This window comes from Syngnathus typhle, linkage group LG7 (genome assembly GCF_033458585.1).
Source record: "Syngnathus typhle isolate RoL2023-S1 ecotype Sweden linkage group LG7, RoL_Styp_1.0, whole genome shotgun sequence".
NCBI classification, from domain to species: domain Eukaryota; kingdom Metazoa; phylum Chordata; class Actinopteri; order Syngnathiformes; family Syngnathidae; genus Syngnathus; species Syngnathus typhle.
In genome coordinates this window covers 15,241,144-15,261,321 of record NC_083744.1, presented here as the reverse complement: position 1 = coordinate 15,261,321, position 20,178 = coordinate 15,241,144, and the positions used below count along the sequence as shown (strand labels likewise).

Genomic DNA, 20,178 nt, shown 5'->3' with positions numbered 1-20,178 from the left:
TGTGTTTTTAGAAAAGAATAAAAATGTAATACAAAAGTTTTTGGGGGAAATGAGAAATAAAATTCAACAAATTGTGGTTTTTTTCTGTTTTTTTTTCAGACAAAAGGCTTTCAACATGTCAGAGGCGTAAGATAAACTCATTTTGTTACATATTTGTGTTATAAATAATTGATTGCATTCTAACTTCTTTTTTTGTTTGCCCTTCAATGACCACCAAAGACCAGTAAGTCATTCTTCTTTAACGACATGTTAACAGTTTGGCTTTTTTTTTTGCAGCATTTTTTGAAACTGTTGAATTTTTGTGCAGGCAAAACCCAAGATTTCTGCATCTCGCAGACTGACCCTGAAGGTATTTTTTTTTTTTTGTCCTTCCATTGCATTTGATCAACACTGAGCGACAGAAGGGCAACTTTCCTAATTTTTTTTGGTCCCATTCCAGGTCAAGCTGCTCAAGGCCGCAACGGTGATGTTGGAGAAGGAGAAGGAAAGAAAGTGCCAGGAGAGAGAAACCACCTTGAGCGAGAGACTGCCACCGCTGCAGCTGTCTAGCGTGTCAATGCAGGACCTTCAGGTACGTGCGTCTCGCCTGTCCAATAACGTGGCGGTCTGAATGTTCCACACGCCATTGCCAAGCGCACAAAATGTTCAGGGGATGCCCGCCGCCGCCGCTGCTACTGTCATCTACGTATGCTACATATTGAATTTCAAATTGACACCACTGTCCTTGGGTCTTTTTTTTTTTGTTAGGGGTGCATTTAAAAAAAAAAACTTCTTCCACTCCTTTATGGACCAGAAGTACATCAGTATGGGCTAATATTTTCTATTATTACTTTTTAAAATATTAATGATACCACTTTGAGCATAGGTTTTTAATTCTGACTTTAAAAAAAGCTTTGCTGCCCTCTTGTGGAATATAGCTGTTATAATTTTTTTCTTATTTCAAGTCAGAGATCGTGGATAAAGATGACAAGTTAAAAAAATAACAATAACAAATAAATATTAAATAAATAAGAAAACTTTGGGGGGGGGGGCGCCAGTTTCCCATAATATTATTATTATTTTTTTGACGTACTCGGAATGCATGTCCACTGGTACCACTGTACATTCCTGTTTTTGCAACCTCTAACAGGCTCTGTGCAAAGAACTGCACCATAAAATCGACGTGGTCGATGAAGAGCGCTACGACATCAACTCCAAGGTTACCAAGAATAACGTAGAGGTTCGGAAATTCATCTTTTGTTCGTCGTCATCTCAAGGGTGGCTATAATTTAAAAATTGAATTGACCACATGGACTTAATAATTTTCCAACCGTTTCCTTCAGCTTGAAAATCTCTCTGCCAAGATCATTGAGCTGAAGGGTAAAATGAAGCGTCCCGCTCTTAAAAGGGTAAAGATTTCAGCTGACGCCATGTTGGGAGCGCTGTTGGGCGCCAAGGTCAAGGAATCTGTTGACTTTAAGGCCAACCTTAAGACCCACAAGAAGGACGAAGAGAAGGTAAAGTCCACTTCTGTAAAGTCAAATTAGGACCCCATTTATCAATTTGCTGATGACCTTCTCCTAAACAGAAAGAGGAAGTGACTGACTGGCGTAAGAACGTGGAGGCCATGTCCGGCATGGAGGGCAGAAAGAAGCTGTTTAATGCCGGCCAGTAGATTCAAAATGAATCAGATGGACAACTAGGAAGCCCACAGTAATGTTGCTGTGTTTGACCACCATAGATTAACACTAACACGCCTTAAATGGTTTTGTAAATTCCTTTTTGTAGATAATGTCAAAGTGTGCGCTATGTCCTTATAGTGTAGAAGGTGCTTGGAAACAATGCAATAAAATAAATGAGTTGAATTTAGACTATCAATCTTTGTTTGCCTTTTTAAAAGATTTAATGGAATGTCACTACTTAAAATATTTGTACTTCAAATTATTTTATATTGTTTTTACATATGTTATAAATCTTCACTGGACTTAAATGTGGATGCTGAAGTTTAAGCTATTTTTTAGTTTTCAAACATTGACAGGCACCTGTCGAGTCCAGTTTGTTAATAGTGGTCACTTACGGTACTGCAGTTGTTCACTGCCGCCATGTGATGGCAGCAGAGGTCATCTTTATATTTTTGTGATTTTAATTTTATATATGGCATCAAGGTATCAATTTGTGGCATCAAAAATAGTTACAGTATCTATGGCACGATGTCAATAGTATCTGTGGTAATACTGGTATTTGTCTTTGGGATCAATCATGATCTATCCGTTATACTTACAATGTTTTAGTCATACCTACAGTAATACCTACAAAACGCCACTAGGGGGTGGTATTACTCTTCAAACATTTTCATGTTTTCCTACAGTACAGGTGTTTTCAGATGGTCTGGTTTTAATTTATTCCAGTTTTATCATACAGTTTTCAAGTGTTTTATTTATGCTCGCTTGAATGAATATGTTAGATAAAACGTTCCCTCTAAAATTAATACTTTTTGAGCCTGGGGTTAATTAATTCACTTTACATTTGTTTTGACAATAGTTCATTCTTTCATTTCAAACCCACCAAGTGGCGCTCAACCTCCAAGCAGCTCCTTAGGAAAGAGTCACAGCTGAACATTTTCACACCTCTTACACGACGCCGTGCAAGAATGGTGAGGACATAGTGTCTTATTTTGGAGAGCCACTCACAAGGGCACTGGAATCTATATATTCAGCTTCTTTGTGTCCTTCTCATCGTGGAAAAAGCAGCCAGCCGGTAGTTTTATCCCATAGTGTGTAAGGTAAGAAAAAAAAAAAAAAGCTTATTACGTAACATTTGTTATGTGATGTCAACAGTTTGTCTAATCTTGACCATGTTGATATCTTATTTTACAAAATGTTTTTTTGGTAGATTTTCTAGTTTGCGTCTCACATAAGTGATAAATCACAAACCCAATTACTTCTTGATGTAATTTGAGTAGATTATATTATATTTATATTATATATATTTTAAGTGACATGTTTGACCTCAAGAAAAGTCATACCTTGTGTCCCCAATGTTCTTGAGATGTTTATTTTCCAATCTCACCTGACAGAGGGAGACACAAGAAAAGCTAAGCTATGTCTGAAGGGTGAGTATCACTCAGCTTCATATGACTCACATTTGAAGAACTGTAATTAAAAAAAAATCATAATAACAAACTTTGTACTTTCCCCATGACTCAATGTCACCTTCTGCTTATGTGTGCAGGAAGTCGGTAAGTCAAATTTCCTGTCAAAACCAACATAATAAAAATATATCATTTAAAATTGGGAAACAAAGACCAACTATTTTTGCAGATTTTATAACATGCTACACACTAATCTATCATAAACTCATACATAAACCTTTCTGTCCCCAAAATTTGAATATATGCACGGTTTTCTTTTCTAGAGACCCAAAATATCTGCATCTCGCAGACTGTTTTTGAAGGTATGACTAATATTTCCCTCAAGTTATTGTCATTGCTGACTGCGGTGTCATTTATATGTATAAAAAAAAAATACTGTTCAATCAGACCAAAATGCTAAAGAAGGCCATGGTGTTGCTGGAGAATGACAAGCAAGTAAGACAAGAGGAACGGGAAAGAATTCTGTCTGAGAAAGTTCCAGAACTTCAGATGTCCAGCCTGTCTACACAGGAACTGCAAGTATGTTGTGGACATCAAAAACAAACTTAGTGTGTAAGATGGCGATTACGTTAACGTTTATGTCTACAGGGTCTTTGCAAAGAGCTTCACCAGAAGATCGACACTATCGATGAGGATCGTTATGACATTGCTTTAAAGGTGGCCAAAAATGATATAGAGGTATGAAGCCAATAAATAAATAAGATCATATCTGCGTGTACCTAACTGTTTTTGTCAAGTAAATGTATTTTCTTTTTTTTTGTATGGGAAAAAAAAAGTTGCGGGACCTGTCTCAGAAGATCTATGAGTTGAAGGGGAAGATGAAAAGGCCGACCCTGAAACGGGTGAGGGTGTCTGCAGACGCCATGTTGGGAGCGCTGCTGGGCGCCAAAGTCAAAGAGTCGGTGGACTTCAAGGCTAACCTCAAGACTGTGAAGAAAGAGGAGGAGAAGGTGGGAGTTTGAATCTTTTTGGTCTTACACACAATGATTTTTGATACCTATAACTATGTTGAAATATTCTTTTGGAACCATTTGCTGACTTTTAAAGGAAGAAGGGAAAATTGGTTACTGTTATGCGCACAATTCCAGAGATTTGATTGAAAGAAAATCTTTATCTTACAGAAAGAGGAAGTGACGGACTGGCGCAAGAACGTGGACGCCATGTCGGGTATGGAGGGCAGAATGAAGCTGTTCAATGCTGGCCAGTAGACATTGGGCCTGTCGTCTTGGCGAAGGCATTTGGGACTCGACCATGCGGATGAAGCCGATGGCTCGACCGACTGTCACTCATTTTTTGAAGAACACGCTTAGTGATCTGTGGAGGAAACATCATGAGCTTGTGTTATTTAAGTTTGAATTGTAAGAATAGTTAAAAATTCTATTACTGACATCAATGTAAATATTAGGGGACATTCAAATTACTGAGAGAACTGTAGTGGGCTAATACTATTTTTTGTCATTTAAGTGCAGAAATGAAATGAAAAAACAACAACATATTTTTCAGATAAATACAAAGTTTACTTCCTATTTTGACATAAATATTTCAGTCATCATCCCCAATGTGTGAAATAAGTTGTGAGCTCATATTAATGAAAGAATTAGTATAAGTATAGATACGTATGTTTTCAAATGTATGAAGTAATATAAAATAAACATCAAAAGCAAATACTTACTTGTTTGTCGTTACTTTTCACCACTGTTTTAATTGGAAAATGTCAAAGTTTCATACTACTGTAAGACGTAACAACACAGACTGAAAAACAATAGTTAAAAAACAAACCGGTTACGAAAACAAAAGAAGCTTAAATGACGTTTGCTAGCCATAGTTGAGTGCAAACCTTTCGTTTGTTGGCGCCATGCCATGGCCCCGCCCTTTCTTCATCGTCTGCCTCTGGGGCGAATTAACATGGGCGTGGTCTCTCCTCCAAATATGGGCGTGACGCGGCCGATGCTCTGCGCTCCGCTCTTCCGATTGGACCAGAACAACTGTCAATCAGTATCCCATCATGCGGACGCTTTAATGGCCGAGCTAAATATTGTCATAATCGTCCCGTCTACATTTCCACCGCTTCTAAAAGCCGCGTAAGGTAATCATTCTTGCTCACAATACTGTTTTGTTCATTTTGCTTGGACAAGCGTATGACTGCCTGCTTGTTATGCCGCTAACACACGTGGGGCGCTTTTTTTGTTTATATCGGGGTGCAGGAGTGATAGCAGCCATGTTTGTCTTAAGTAAATAAAGCCGTAAACATCTTTGAGATAGCGTCAAATAACACTTCAATGCATGCACTAAGGTGAATACATATGAATTCCTCATATAGAAATGCTAATAATAGTACAGTTATACTGTGGGGTTCACTTCCAGCCTCCAGATATCAACTTCAATCGTTAAATTTGCATCAAAATTGAGCTTAAGTGAAAGCTGGAATAGCCTGTGATTTTTTTAATGGCACTAATTTCAAGTCTATCATAAGTTAATACCCTCATTGATGTGTTTGTTTAAGGTGGTGCTGTGGATTCTCCATGTACAAACTCTTTTTGCTGAGACATGGGGAGGGGGCTTGGAACCGGGAGAACCGTTTCTGCAGCTGGGTGGATCAGAAGCTGAGCGAGGATGGCGTGAGGGAGGCCCAGGATTGTGGCCGGCTCCTGAAGGAGCTGGGCTACAAATTCGACCTGGTGTTCACCTCCATCCTCAGCCGCTCCATCCAGACGGCCTGGCTGGTCTTGGAGGCCATGGGCCAGGAGTGGGTCCCCGTGGTGAAGTCGTGGAGGCTCAACGAGCGCCACTACGGAGCCTTGATCGGCTTGAACCGGGCTGAAATGGCCGCCCAGCACGGGGAGGAGAAGGTGAAGCTGTGGCGGAGGAGCTACGATGTCACTCCGCCTCCCATCGACAAATCGCATCCGTACTTTGAGGAAATCTACAGCGATCGCAGATACAGTACGTGCGACGTGGAGAAGGACAAGCTGCCTCGGGCCGAGAGCCTCAAGGAGGTGTTGGACAGGTTGCTGCCATATTGGGAAGGCACTGTGTTACCTGAGGTCCGTCAAGGCAGGACGGTGCTAATAGCAGCTCATGGAAACAGCTGCCGCGCCCTGCTCAAACACCTGGAAGGTATGCTACTCTGCTGGCGGTTTACTAAAGATTTGCATTTGCAAATACATAATCGGCTGATCACACACACAAAAGGTTGCATAAGTGACTTGCAGTAATATTCCTCAAAATACGATGAATACATACCTGCGAATATATCTTCATGCCGACGCGTAGCGCTGCAACACCGATGCTAGTTAGCTGTTCAAAAGTGTAAAAGCTTCTATTAAATAGAGTATATCAGCGTCATCACTTTTACATCATTTTCCAACAGTACAATCTGCTGAATGGAGTTAACATTTGATTTTGAATTCATTCATCGAGCAGCAGCTCCCATATGATCGCGCTTGTCAAATATCCCGCCGTGCCAGAAATGGCCGCTTGACCCTACTCAAAAAAAGGTCACTTAGTTTAGGTTACATTGAGCATCCACATTGACCTTTGATAATTCTGAACTTGTAGGCCACTCATTCATTTTACATTTAGTCCTCAGTTTACAAAGTTCAGTCAGACCTTCACTTTGTATATCAGAAAAACACTACACTTGTTTTTTTTTAATATAGTTGATACTTTTATAGTATTACATTTATAAAAGAAGACTATTAGGCAGGAAATTGTCTAAGTCGATGAGCTAAACTTGAACATTCCCTATTCATATGCTTCCGACAGGTATTTCGGACGAGGATATCGCCGGTGTGACTTTGCCGACGGGGATTCCGGTTTTGCTGGAGCTGGACGAGCAGTTGAAGCCTGTGAAAGCTCGCCAGCTACTGGGAGACCAGCAGAAAATCCAAGCGGCCATTAAAAAGGTGGAGGATCAGGGAAAAGCCAAAGTGTCAACTTGAAACGGATGGGAGACATTAAAGTAACGTTAGCATTAGCCGGTACAGGATAGCGAATGCTAACGCACCGAAGATGAAAATGTGGGAAAAGTAACTTGATAGCGACTGGAGACAAATTGAAAGCGAGAAAGTCTTAATTTGAAATAAACGTGCGTCTGAGGTAGCACTTTGGAGAAGACGTCCGTTCTTATTGTTTTGTTTCCAAACTGATGACTCTCATGTGAGTTTTGGTAACAAAATGTGTTCATTGTAGCTAAAATGTGATGCGACAATTTTCGAAAAGTCAGCAACCTGCTCTGTTACATGGGTTGGAGTTGTTTAACAGCTAGTTAGCATTAACATCGTGTCAATCACCTCCCTGCTTCTTGAAAGAAAAACGTAACATTAGCATTGCTAAAATATTGCGTGACTCTCTTGGAGTAGGCAGTCTGGAAGATAAATTCAAAAGCTATCCTTAAAAGAGTTCTGGGATTTTCCGTTACTATCCCAGATGCTTAAGCTAGTCACTGGTGGCATTGTTACTGTCTTTGTTTTTTGATGCACTTATTTGAATTATGTACTGTTACAAAATGCGGAAAATCTTACGCTTGCTTTTTTAACTGCCACTCTTGTTTCGTATGCACTGGTAAAAGGGAACGCACTGTAAATTAATTTTGTTGGAAATCGTACAAAAGTTATGTCAGCTGGTGTTTTTCAACAAAAGGTTCTCACTGGAGGAAAAATGCAATAAGCTGTTGTCTTAATGTTCAAAATCAGATTTGATTTCCATTGTTTGTCACTCATCCAAAGTATTTTTATTTATTTTTTGTGTGTGAAGCAAATAAAAGAGTTACATTAAAAATGTTTGTTTGATACCTTGGCTTTATTCAGGAAAGCTATCATTCAACAATATAAAATTTAAAGAACTTTTTTTTTTTTTTTTTTGAGTTGAAGGGGCCGTTCTAGCCAAAATGTACAAAAATCCAGTGTGAAGCATGCAGGCGGGGCCTCAAGCTTTCCCATTGGACTTAAAAACCTCTGCTTGCTCTCCTGTGCTTGTTTTCAAGTTGAAAACTGCTCGCTGTGGGTTGCTGTTTAGGTAAGTCTCCCACTTGGTCCATTCCTTTGACTTTTACTAAAGATTATTGTCTCATTGTGCCATCTAACTGGTCACGTATTTCAATTTCCCGCAACTTTTGTTGTGAGAACCATATTTAATTGCAACTCACGTTACCCGTATTGATGGAGTACATAATGATGAAGATATAAAAATAATTGTTTCATTTAAATAGTCAAAAAGCTTGTCACCCTGAAGACAAAAATAAATATGTTCAAAAATTGATGTAAGAGTAAATCCATTTTTCTTGAATTTGGAAATTTCTGATCTTTTTTTTCTTCTTTTTAACCCCTGCCTTTGCCTTATGTATGAAATGTGCTTATTAAATACACATTGATGTTCTTTATGTGAACTATTAGCTATATTTTATCTATACAAGTCAAGTCTCACATAAATTCTTCAATTTAAGGAACTTTAAAGTCTCAAGGATTAACAATTTAGGGAAGATTTGTTTTGTTTTATTATACCAGTGAACCAGCAGAACATTTTTCTTACAAATTCTTGATAGTAAAAAAATAGAAATCATTTGCAAAAAATAACTATTTAGCCAACTTCAAAGTATCACTCTTGACACTATCTAGGGATGCTTTTATTTGTTTTAGCATTATGGACAATTTTTTTTTAACTTGGCAGTCACAATTGTGCCCTACAAATTCTGCCTAGCAACAACACCAAAAGTCTTCTTACTGGTTAAAATGGTATTTTATACTGAATGAAGACTCTTTGATTGTTTGCGTGGATTTGTCTTGTATGTATGCCACATTTAAATGACAAAGCTTTTTTTTTTTTTTTAGCCTCCATTCATTGACAGTAAAGCCCATTAGCCTCCCCGTTCATACTTTTCGTTTCCCAAAGGAAGCAGCTGGAATGTTGATTCATGGCAATCTAAATGGAAAGAGGTTATTTTGAGACTGTCACTTTGTGTTGCAGCAGCAGATATTTGCGAGAGTAAACGCTGCTCTCCATCCATGGCCTTGTAGTTCGGCCAAAGCTGCGAGCAGCGAACAACAAGGGCGGCTGCGTGCTTCCTTAAAAGGAGTCCGACTGCACCGCTGGGCCAGATGATGGGCTGTGCTGTCCTGTCAGATCCCAAGCAGGAAAATAAATTGCAATTGAACCAGTGGTTCTCAAACCTTTTACCACTAAATAAAAAATTAAAGCGCTGTATTTGCATTTACATAAATATTGGATAATGATTTAATTAAAATGTATTACACATCTAAGTGATTTTTTTTTTTGCTAAATAAAAGTTTAGCAACAAACAGTTCCTAAATGCAAACTTTTTGAATTCAAAAGTTAAACCAACGCAAGTGTATTTATTGAGGGAGAGGGAGCCCATGTATAGTTACCGGTAGACAAAAATCACTTTGTCTGCCAACAAAATAAAACATGCGAGCCTTTTATTTCCCATAAAACTGAAGATTTACAAAATCCTCTATCCACATGCCCATAAACCAAACAACCTTCTTTCCAACTCGAGTGGTTGCAAACATTTGAATAGGCACCGACTACAGTATGTCACCTCACATAAACTGTTTGGAATTTGTCTATTGGTTAGTTTTGTTTTTTTTTTTCCCCCGCATCAGAGGACCATGTTTGGTCATGCTGAGGAAGCCGATGTGACTTCCAGATAGATTGTAAACGCTTCTCAGGGGGGGGGGGCAAACCCGTCACCCATATGCGTGCTGCCTTCTTGGTCATGACAGGCCTATTAAACCCGACGCTGGCCTGGAACGGCTTGTTGTAATTACAATAAATCTGAATTGAATCGCTCGGGCAGTTGGAGTGCCGTAAAAGCGTGTCGTTGAATGCGGCTAAAGGACCAGACAGAATGAATCGATTGCCGATTATAAGAACTCACAGCATCCAAATCTCTTTACATCATCTTAATCATGATCTTCTGTATGAATTAAGTGCCACACCACAATGGACAATGTCAATCAAGCTTAACATCTAAGCCGTAAACTCCTGTAACGCCTCGGGGTTGGTTTTTTAAGGATCATTAAGATCAGAGTTGGCTTTGGTTTCATATTCTTTCATCACACCTTGTCAAGATTCCATTAGTAAGGTACACACAGTGAGTAGAAATCACTCATATTTTATCTTCTTGTGGAGGCAGAGGTTCAGTTTGTACACAAGGACAACTGGAAGTAACATTATTTTAATCTATGCTCATAATATAAAAAGTATTTTATGGGCAGTCAGCTCGTGTAAAGACTTGAGTTAATCGCACAAATGTCAACAAATACATGAAACGGAGCAAGACACAAGACCTGTGTAAGGCGGAGTAAAAGTTGTCCAAAATGATTCTGAGGAAAGAAGGAGGAGGAGGCAGAAGGAGCAGCGTTTCCTTTTGTGGTAGTTGAATTCGCTGGAAGAAGAAGGAGCAGGAATTCTTTGTGCAACACGAGGAGCGAGATACAATCCAGACTCGGCTTGATATGTGGCGACAAGCCATGGCAGGAGTTCCCGGACTAAAGTTGGCCTACTGTTATGGAATTCTACAAATTGTGTAGATTATTTATCCTCCGCAAGGAATGGCGAATATGACTCCATCATGGGAATTTGGTCTGATTTCCTACTAAATTCTCCTTGTTGCATTTCGCTTCCCAGAGAGAAAGGAAATCTTCGGGCCATCATGGATGACGACTTTGATCGCCGTATGGAACTGAGGAGACAGAGGAGGGAACAGATGCGCCTGGAGGCCGAGACGTGAGTCGAGATCCGGCAAGTTGATGTCACTTTTTCGGTTTCATTCCAGAGCATCAAATGCGTTTTTTACAGAATGGGTTACACCAACGACGATGACGAGGAGGCGGCTCGGGAGCAACGGAGACGTGCGAGGGAAGAGAGGAAGAAGATGAAAGAATCGGAAGAGTGCGGAAGGAGCGATGTGATCAACACCAACGAGTAGGACGGCAAACACAACCTGATGGATGTCTGACGTCTAAATGCTGAAACAACTTGATATACTTTTGTTGCAGTGTGGCGGAGAGCGAGACTTCTCCTTCCTCCGCCATGAGTCTGGCAGCGGAGGACGACGACCAGGCTCTGGAGGAGCGCCTGGCCAAGAGGGAGGAACGTCGGCAGAAGAGGATGCAGGAGGCCATCGAGAGACAAAAGTTGGACCCGAGTTTCACCGCGGCCAACGGGCTCGACGGGTCGCCTGAAAACCAGGCGGACAACCACAGTGGTGGGCAGAGTGGTGCGGAGGACGAGGAGAAGGAGGAGGAACAAGTCCAAGAGGAGATGCTTGATACCTCGTCTTGGAAGAAGGAGCAAGATGATACAATGGAAGAGGTAAGAAACTGGTTATGATGTATTTTTCCTTTTTGAAATTGCGGACAAAATCTGCAGAAGCTCATCCAGCAAAGTGAAACAAAAACACATCTTCTACAGGGTAAGATTGGCGGGGAAGAAGAGGAAGCTGCCTCCGAGGTTGACAAGGAAGAAGAAAATGAACAGAGAAGGAGGATAGAAGAGGAGCGGCAGCAGAAAGAAATGGAGGAAAAACGGAGGATAGAGGAAGAAGAGCGGCGGGAAAAAGAGGAGAGAAAGAGGAAAGAAGAGGAAGAGAGACGGGAAAGGGAGATGGAGGACAGAAGGAAAAAGGAAGAGGAGGAAGCGCAGAAGCGGGAGCTGGAGGAGAGGCGCCGGAAGGACGAGGAAGAGGCGGAAAAGCAAAAAGAGGAGGAGAAGAAACGCAAAGAGGAGCAAGAAAAACAAGAGTTGGAGGAGAAGAAGAGGAAAGAGGAGCGAGAAAAAAAGGAGAAGAAGAAAAAGGAGGAGGAGGAGCAGAAGAGGAGAGAGATGGAGGAGAGGAAGAAGAAAGAGGAGGAAGAAAAACAAAAGAAGCAAGCCGAGGAGAAGAAGAAGAAAGACGAGGAGGAGAAGCGCAAAAAGAGAGAGATGGAGGAGAAGAGGAAAAAAGATGAGGTTTGACTCTTTGGCTATTTAACTTTCCGTAGGATGCTGACATGTTTTCCAAAAAGTAAATATGAGGCTTTGGCCAACACATCATTTATGATCAGAATGGATTTTTAATTTAATTTAGGACTATAATGTGTTTTTTTTTCCAGGAAAAAATCACTTGAGTCGATTTGGGACTCGCTATTTAACAGTAAATTAATAGCAAAAAAAAAGCCTGGGTTTGAGTTACTTTCCATAAAAACTAAAAATCATATTTTGTAATCTTTTGTATATAGTTATTATTTTTCTACCTATAATTTGTTTGTTTGTTTTTTTCCAAGAATGTAGCGACCAAACAGAATGGAGCATTTGTTGAAAATAAGATGAAAAAGCCAGACAAGCCAACCAGGTAAAACATCTTTTTTTATTTTTTTTTATTTGTAAAATCGTTTTTGTAAAATCTATTTATTTTCAATTCTAATAATTCTACGATTCCAACTATGAGTTGCTCGAAATATAAACCTTGTCGGATTACAACTAGCATTGTGAGTATTTTTGCGAAATTTATTTTTGGGGCCAGCAGGGACGACGTTCCTTCGGCGGCGCAGGACGACAGTGAGCGGCAGGAGGCCGAGCGCAAGCTACAAGAGCTCCAGCGGCGACGTAATGACGCGGAGAGCGAGGAGATGGAGAAGATGAAGCAGAAGCAGCACCACGCCGAAGCCGAGCTGGAGGAACTGAAGAGGAAGAGGGAGGAGAGGAGAAAGATCCTCGGGGAGGAGGAAGAGCAGAAGAAGCGAGAGCTGGAGAACAAGAAGAGCAAGGAGCAGGTGAGGAGCAACGTTTTTGCGCTTTTGGCTGGAAATGTGTGAGCGCCGATGGGCGTCTGCGCCGTAGGAGGAGAGGAAGAGGATGAGGGAGGAGATTGAGAAAAGAAGAGCGGAGGCCGCCGAGAAGAAGAAGCAGCTGGAGCAAGAGTCTGCCAAGCCCTCGTTCAAAATCACCCCCAAAGGTTCATCCAAGGTAGCGTTATATAACTTTGATTTTTTATATTTGTGACTTTTTCTAAAAAAAAAAAAAAAAAAAATAAATCCTGGGAGCATTGTGATTTTTTTTTCTTGTAGAATAACATCAGAATATTCTGACCTACTTACACACGTACGGCTTTTTTCTTGAAAAATAATTCTCTGTACTATTAGAATATTATAAAACGAATGATTGAAACTTTTTTGTGAAAAAACGTGTTACAGCTTCACTTTTGTAAAATTACAACTATTTTCAAATCAAAACAATTTTTTCATTCATTCTCGTAAAACGTTCCCTCACATATTTGATATTCTCATACTTGAGTCGCGCGTCTCACTTAGCTTTATTGTACAAAACTTGTAAAGTTTGCACTCAGTTTGTGTAAAATGCTCGCAACCGGCGGCCAGATGTTTTTACAAGCACTCGAGCGAGCAACAAACACAGCGGAGCTCCGAAATGATTCCCATATGCTGGCCACCATTTCAGTCCGCTCTCCTACAAAAACCAGACAGAAAAGTCAGACAGTCCTCGAATCAGCAGGGCAACTTGACCCGCTAGTCACTCGTTAATTACGACTATTTTCATATCCTAAAGCCGTGTTATTGTTTCCCGCAGATTGGGGAGAAGGCGGAATTCTTGAGCAAATCGGCTCAAAAAAGGTAAGAAATTCTGGATGGTTGATGATGCAGAGTAGGTGTCCCTAATGAGGTGTCTGACTTTTGCGCTGGGCCCCAGCGTGAGAACGTCGCACGGCCCCGTCGTCTCAAAGATCGGCAGCAGACTCGAACAGTACGCCTCGGCCGTCCAGGTGACTCCATCCATCCCTCCCTCCCTCCCTCCCTCCATCCCTCCTTCCATCCTAAATGTTATGCCTACTTTCCGCAGGGGAACAAAGATGTGAAATCCCCCAAGCCTCTCGCGGCTGACATCCCCTCAGGCGGCACGCGTAGCATCAAGAGCATGTGGGAGCGCGGCAATGTGTCTGACAATCAAGCAAATAAGGTGCTAACCCTGCAAGAAGAAGATATATTGATATCAATATCAAAGCATAAATTCAAGGAGTAGTTTTGTATCGTCTCTAGGACTCTAACAAAGGAAGCGTCGCCAGTCGGACGGCGAAGTCCGCACAGGCCGAGAAGACGCCGCTAGAATCGGAACCGCCGGTAGCGGTGGCAACAAAGCCCGGAGCGAGGCCCGATAAATCCCAGCCTGCTGCACAAGCACGTACTAATGTAATTATTAATAATATTGCCCAATTATTTCTTCCATACACCCGGCGGTCACATTGGATATTTCATTTTTTTTAATTTACATTCAGTACCTCTTTCTTCACCCTCCCTCCATGTCAACGATATCTTTAGTACCCCCCCCCCCCAACAATAACCTTGTTCTCTCGTGAGGCAACATTTCCCCCTGTTGGAAATGTGCACTCATTGACTACTTGTGCTTTAACTAAGAATATTTAATTTAAATGTCATTATAACATCACGTGTAAAAAATTAAATAGTGTACAGATTTTTTTTTTTTAAGACATTCAAAATGATTTTGTGCTATTTTCTCAGAAGGTTCTATCAGACAATAATTCCAGCAATAATAAATATAAACTCAATCATTTTTTCAGACCACAGTAAATCGCTGCTCAAACAATTTTTATTTGGACTTGTCACAGGACGTGAATAAGGAAAGTAACGTCGGTAACAAGCCCAACATGTGGGAGACCAAGAAAAGCTCGACGCCAGCCAAAGTAACACACAACTCTTAGTTTCCAACACATTTCTTTTTTTTTTTTTTTACTGGTGCGCCATATTGATGAATTTTTCTGTGCTTTTGCAGGTGTTGGTTGGAGTCAAAGGCAAGTTTGTCTAAAAGTAAGTTTTATTTTAACCATAATCATTAAAAATCTATCAAAAAAATTATATAAAAAATCATAATTACACCACAGTACATCATAATTGGAGTGAATAGTTTTATAATAATAAAGGGGGAAAATCATGTTAAAAAAAAAAAAAAAGAAAGCTGTGTAAATTGAAGCCCCCCACTCTAAATTTAAAACAAGCAGTCACCTTGACCTTGTTTCCCCGAGCGCTATAAAAAAAAAAAAACATGCGCCGCGTGACAACAGTGTTGTCACCCGCGTCACCACGCGAGCCGCCGCTCGGTTATGCATACCGTCGTGCAGCTGCTTGATTGTCACATTACGGCCGATGGCTCACTGGCTTAGCAACAAAACTCGGCCAAAGTACTTTCAGCTTATTCAATCAACGCCGATGACAAAAAAACATTTCTGCTACCAAACTAGATGAACTCCTTGGCTCACAAGAAGTCTGTCTCCGGATGGCAATTGTGCTCAAATAGTTTTATCGGCTACTCTGCGCTGTCAGCGTTCGTTCTTTATCGAGAATAGAAGGCAAAGGGCAGATGACAAAGTTACACCTTTCAGTGGACCGTCATTGTCAGCACTATTTGCTGAACACGCTGGAACAGATGGCGACTGAAACAAAGTGGTCTCACTTGGTGGTGGTTTACGTAATGTGCTCTGACTCACTTTAGATTAGGGAAACATTTGTCCAACTTGTAATTGGAGTAAATTGAGACTTGTCTTCATTTTGGGAAAGTAATCGTATTTGAATCGTAATTTAAATCGTATCATAATTGGAGAAAATCGTTTCATAATCGGAGTAAATCCATCCTCTCTTAATTGTGGTGAGTGACATCGTATCTTAATTGCATTTGTTGTGAATTGTATCGTTATTGGATTAATTGTATCATTTTGTAATGACGGAAATTGGAGTAAATATCATCCAATTGTAACTGGAACGATTCACATCGTATCGTAATCTGAGAAAATCATACCGCATCGTAAACGTAGCGAATCGTATCACATCGTAGTTGGAGAAATTTGTTTTTTAGGGTAATTGGAGTATATTTTATCGTATATCGATTCAGATTCAATTGTATTGTTATTTGTGTAAATAAGATCGTATCGTAAAACATCAAGCATATGTTTTACAGTAATATTAAATCTGATTCTTATTTTATCCTCTCTCTAGCATCGCAGCAAATATTCACCGCCTGCCTTGAAGCACGATGGAGAGTGAAGATCACATGATCTGGAAAGGCTGCACTGTCCCATTGCCTTGAAGAGTTAAAGACCAAAAAATTGTCTGAGATGTTGAAACCGAGGGAACATTTAGTGTTTGTCAAGACGTTTGTTTCTCCTTGTGAGCTTTTACAGTTCCGTTTTGCGTGCGCACTGCTTTCTGCGAGTTAATCGAGGCGAGACCACTGAGCTGCTTACATTTTATTTTTAATGAACTCATTTTCTTATTACTGATGGGTACTAAATCAAATACAAAACAAATACAGGATTATAATTATTAAACAGTCTAAAGGCATTTGCAGCATAACAAAGGAATGTCAAGCTATAGCGGATATCAAAAGTCTACACACCCCTGTTCAAATCTATGTTATCGGGACAAAACATTTTTTTTACTTTTTAAAAACCTGCCATTTAAAGGAGGGTGTGTTGACTTTTTATATTCACTGAATTATTCTATCTATCCCGTGTTTACAATGACACTGCCTTTTTATTTTGCTTGCAGCATGCATCGTTAACGTGTGTTTCTCTCAGGCTACGTTCACATGAACCCCAGTGTTAGTTATTTAGTACACTATAAAAAAAACTTTTGGGGGCCAAGAACAGCAATTTAATTACATTCATGAAAAAAGCGGCAGACTACCCCCCCAAAGTAATTTCCACTAACAACCCAAGCTAAACTGCTACTTCTTTGACACCGATTAGCATTTGATTTAGCCAGGGGCTTTGGCACCATCTTGTGGTAGTTTAGGCTATTACAAAAAGAGGATAATTCTTGGAGTGTATTTGTTGAAAAATGACTATGTACATGTGGACATAGCCTCAACCCGCTGCTGAGCACACAAGTCCCAACATGGATATTGGATATTTTCAGCAATTAAAAAAAAAAGGCAAAAAAAGGGTGTCGTCTTGTCTTTAAATGTGACTTGGGCAAAGTTGTCCTACGGCAGCCATGCTCCCCTTGGTGCAGAGCACTCATAGGGCGCTGATGTCACATGAGTACAGAGGGAGGGCAGGACGAGCGTACACTTGGATTGAAAGGAAAAAAAAAAAAAGTGGGGCCACACTTTGTTTCTCAAGATCAAGTAGGTGAAGTTGGCAGCACGCTCAGCTCGCAGGTAAGGACTTGAATTGTGTGTATATGGATGTTGATGCTAAGAATATAAAGTTTTGAATGATTAATCCCTTAATATTTATATTTGTACCATTATTTGGATGAAAAAATGTTTTTGGTATTCATTGTAAATATTACATGTGCTAAAAATTTGGTTGAAAATATGAATTTGTTGTTTATTTAAGTAAACAATATTAAGGTATTTGAAATCAAATTAAGAGATTAGAAATAATTGATCATATAAATAAAATACATGTTTACATTTTATTAGAAACAAACAAAGAAAATGTTCTTTTATTTTACATTTTTAGCAGAAACATAAAGCAACACTATTTTGTCTGATTTGATCAACTAAATGCTTTTTGTCGGTGTTGATCAGAAATAAGGCCAAGGTCAAGATAAACTTTTTATGGGCAATTTGGAATAAAAAGGAGGAGCAATAAAAACAATTTCTATCAATAGGCATGATTAATATTTATTTATCTGCATCTCCCCAGGGGCAGGGTGACGCTGCAGTGGTCATACTCTAAAAATGGAACGGTGTGAATGTGTCACTATGCTGTTTATTGATAAAAAATATTTGTCTGTTCAAAATAAAAAAACAGATTTATTTCGAAGAGCGTGGCCGAAGGACACCATGTCTGACTCAGAAGAGGTCGTGTTCGGGGAACCTCAGTATGTTACTATTATTACGCAGCGCATTAAAGTTGTTAAACAGCTAGTATGTGGTCAATAGATGATGACTTTTATTTTTCATTTGATTTTCTATGTTTCCTGTGAAGGGAGGAAGAAGGTAAGAGCATTCCCCTTCTTTTATATTTCTGTATGAACTTATTATTAAATGTTGGAAAATAATGGAACAAATAAGAATGCCTCTTTTATGTAGCTAGTGAACAACCTTACTGGAATCCAATGGCGGAATCATAAATCCTGCATTAAAATCAATGTCTCTTTTTTTTTCTAAAGATGACTCAAAGCCCAAACCAAAGTAAGTTTATTTCTGCTGACTCATTTCATGCTTCATCTGCTAATTATCACCTCTTTTTGCTCCATTCCACAGATTTATGACAAATATACCCGCCCCAAAGATCCCGGATGGCGAAAAAGTGGATTTTGATGTGAGATGATCCTTAAAAAAAAAAAAAAAAAAGCAAAAAGTTGACGCATGTTGTTAAATAGTCTGCGATACTTGTAAGCACAGGACATCCACAGGAAGCGACTTGAGAAAGATCTGTCCGAGTTGCAGTCGCTCATCGAGGCTCACTTCATCCAGCGGAAGAAGGAGGAGGAGGAGCTTGTTGCACTCGTCAACAGAATTGTGAGTCAGGAAGTAATAGTAATCCGAATATATCGCGCTAAGCTAGCCCTGACCCGTTTAAGGGGCACGGCGTTGTCCGCCCCGTTTTAGTCATTCAAACAAATTTGCGGTGGTCACATCTACAAGATACAGCGAAAAAGGTTATCTGAATTCAATCCATCAATGAAATCGTTTGTGGCCCTGGGGCAGTACCAATTGTGCCCCATGAAGTCTGCTTAGCAACAAGGAGCCACACAGCAAAAACTCGAATTGGGGCAGTTTCAATTGTGCCACGTGAAGTCTGAAGGGGCCGCACAGAAAAGAAAACTCGAATTTTAGCGGTGAAGTTTCCGAATGACCCGGTCATTTTGCGGCGAATATTCTAATTTTGCTTAAAGGAGAAGCGTCGCGCCGAGAGGGCGGAGCAGCAAAGGATCCGGGCCGAGATGGAGAAAGAGAGGCAGGCCAGGCAGGCCGTGAGTTGGCACTCGTTAAGAGTACACCAGCGATGACCCCGAGCGTTGACGTAAGCCTTTCTGTGCTCCATCCAGGAGGAGAAGGAGCGAAGAGAGCAGGAGGAGCACCGCAAGAAGCACGACGATGACGCCAAGAAGAAGAAGGCCCTCTCCAGCATGAGCCAGCAATACGGCGCCGGACAGAAGGTCACCTAGCTTCGATATTTGCTGAATTCCGCATTTGTCCTAATCGTTTTTTCCCCAAAACAGACGGAAAGAAAAGGCAAAAAGCAGACTGAGAGAGAGAAGAAGAAGAAGATTCTGGCTGACCGTAGGAAGCCGCTCAACATCGACCACTTGAGTGATGACAAACTGAAGTATGACAAACGAGGGGCGAATCAAAAAATAATACCGAATACGATACGAGATGAACTATGGCGTGCGCGCGCAGGGAGAAGGCGAACGAACTGTGGGAGTGGCTGATGCAACTGGAGACGGAGAAGTACGACCTCAACGATAAGTTCAAAAGGCAGAAGAGTGACGTGAGTCCGTCGTTACCTACTGCAGCATTGCCTCATCATACGAGGACAAAACCAAGGAGTAGGATTAGAACCATTTCAAAAAAGGAACAATATCTTCCATTTATTTATAAAGTATAAAATTATAATTTGTACATTATAACGCTGTTTTATTAATTATGTTTTGTGCTACTTGCAGATCAACCTGCTCCTCGTCCGTGTGCAGGATCACCAAAGGTAAAGTTGCACGAAAAGCTACAGTGAGAACGACTTTAACTGTTTTAAATGTTTTCTACTGTTTGTTTTTAGCGCCAAGGGACGTGGCAAGGGCAAAATGGGAGCCCGGCTGAGGTAAAGAGAGCGTCCGTCCTCGCCGAAACAGCGCACCGGTGTACCTCTGATCGCAGAGGGCATTTTGTTTGTGTGCCAACACAATACATGGGTGCCACACAACGCGTCTTACTGGAATGTGCTTACACAAACGTGACCGATTTGATGATCTTTGGTGCGATACTCTTGTGTGTGTGTGTCCTGTAGGACCAATCAATAAAAGATAGTGGAATTTGAAAGCTGTCTGTTTTTCTGGGCGGGGTTCCAA

General features: G+C 40.5%; 5 protein-coding genes across 8 annotated transcripts; all 5 read left to right on the top strand.

The window, feature by feature from the left end:
* Positions 1–200: 200 nt before the first annotated feature.
* LOC133156777 (troponin I, slow skeletal muscle-like) lies at positions 201–1,848 on the top strand. The gene is made up of 5 exons (XM_061282721.1): positions 201–349; positions 440–571; positions 1,130–1,219; positions 1,323–1,496; positions 1,568–1,848. Exons 2-5 carry the CDS (start codon positions 467–469, stop codon positions 1,652–1,654), a joined length of 456 nt encoding a protein of 151 aa, XP_061138705.1. The 5' UTR covers positions 201–349; positions 440–466; the 3' UTR covers positions 1,655–1,848.
* A 1,382-nt stretch (positions 1,849–3,230) lies between these two features.
* Positions 3,231–4,795, top strand: LOC133156776 (troponin I, slow skeletal muscle-like). The gene is made up of 5 exons (XM_061282720.1): positions 3,231–3,432; positions 3,518–3,649; positions 3,719–3,808; positions 3,907–4,080; positions 4,252–4,795. The coding sequence occupies exons 2-5, from the start codon at positions 3,524–3,526 to the stop codon at positions 4,336–4,338; spliced, it is 477 nt and encodes a 158-aa protein (XP_061138704.1). The 5' UTR covers positions 3,231–3,432; positions 3,518–3,523; the 3' UTR covers positions 4,339–4,795.
* A 296-nt stretch (positions 4,796–5,091) lies between these two features.
* On the top strand, positions 5,092–7,911 carry bpgm (2,3-bisphosphoglycerate mutase). The gene is made up of 3 exons (XM_061282717.1): positions 5,092–5,216; positions 5,634–6,247; positions 6,896–7,911. The coding sequence occupies exons 2-3, from the start codon at positions 5,653–5,655 to the stop codon at positions 7,069–7,071; spliced, it is 771 nt and encodes a 256-aa protein (XP_061138701.1). The 5' UTR covers positions 5,092–5,216; positions 5,634–5,652; the 3' UTR covers positions 7,072–7,911.
* Positions 7,912–8,098: 187 nt separating this feature from the next.
* On the top strand, positions 8,099–16,508 carry LOC133156935 (caldesmon-like). 4 transcript variants are annotated; one of them, XM_061283061.1, is made up of 15 exons: positions 10,453–10,676; positions 10,778–10,876; positions 10,949–11,074; positions 11,149–11,464; positions 11,564–12,100; positions 12,415–12,482; positions 12,657–12,903; positions 12,971–13,096; positions 13,715–13,758; positions 13,835–13,907; positions 13,985–14,101; positions 14,182–14,331; positions 14,769–14,843; positions 14,933–14,967; positions 16,150–16,508. In XM_061283061.1, the coding sequence occupies exons 1-14, from the start codon at positions 10,606–10,608 to the stop codon at positions 14,963–14,965; spliced, it is 2,082 nt and encodes a 693-aa protein (XP_061139045.1). In that variant the 5' UTR covers positions 10,453–10,605; the 3' UTR covers positions 14,966–14,967; positions 16,150–16,508. The 4 variants fall into 4 exon arrangements, with proteins under 4 accessions (XP_061139044.1, XP_061139045.1, XP_061139041.1 ...); XM_061283060.1 differs by lacking the exons at positions 10,453–10,676; positions 14,182–14,331; positions 14,769–14,843; positions 14,933–14,967; positions 16,150–16,508 and adding an exon at positions 8,099–8,146 and having other exon boundaries at positions 12,654–12,903; positions 13,985–14,178; XM_061283057.1 differs by lacking the exons at positions 14,182–14,331; positions 14,769–14,843; positions 14,933–14,967; positions 16,150–16,508 and having other exon boundaries at positions 10,454–10,676; positions 12,654–12,903; positions 13,985–14,178.
* A 1,731-nt stretch (positions 16,509–18,239) lies between these two features.
* tnnt2d (troponin T2d, cardiac) lies at positions 18,240–20,149 on the top strand. The gene is made up of 9 exons (XM_061283062.1): positions 18,240–18,298; positions 18,371–18,428; positions 18,512–18,628; positions 19,006–19,083; positions 19,159–19,269; positions 19,333–19,439; positions 19,514–19,604; positions 19,780–19,817; positions 19,890–20,149. The coding sequence occupies exons 1-9, from the start codon at positions 18,255–18,257 to the stop codon at positions 19,933–19,935; spliced, it is 690 nt and encodes a 229-aa protein (XP_061139046.1). The 5' UTR covers positions 18,240–18,254; the 3' UTR covers positions 19,936–20,149.
* The last annotated feature ends 29 nt before the right edge of the window (positions 20,150–20,178 follow it).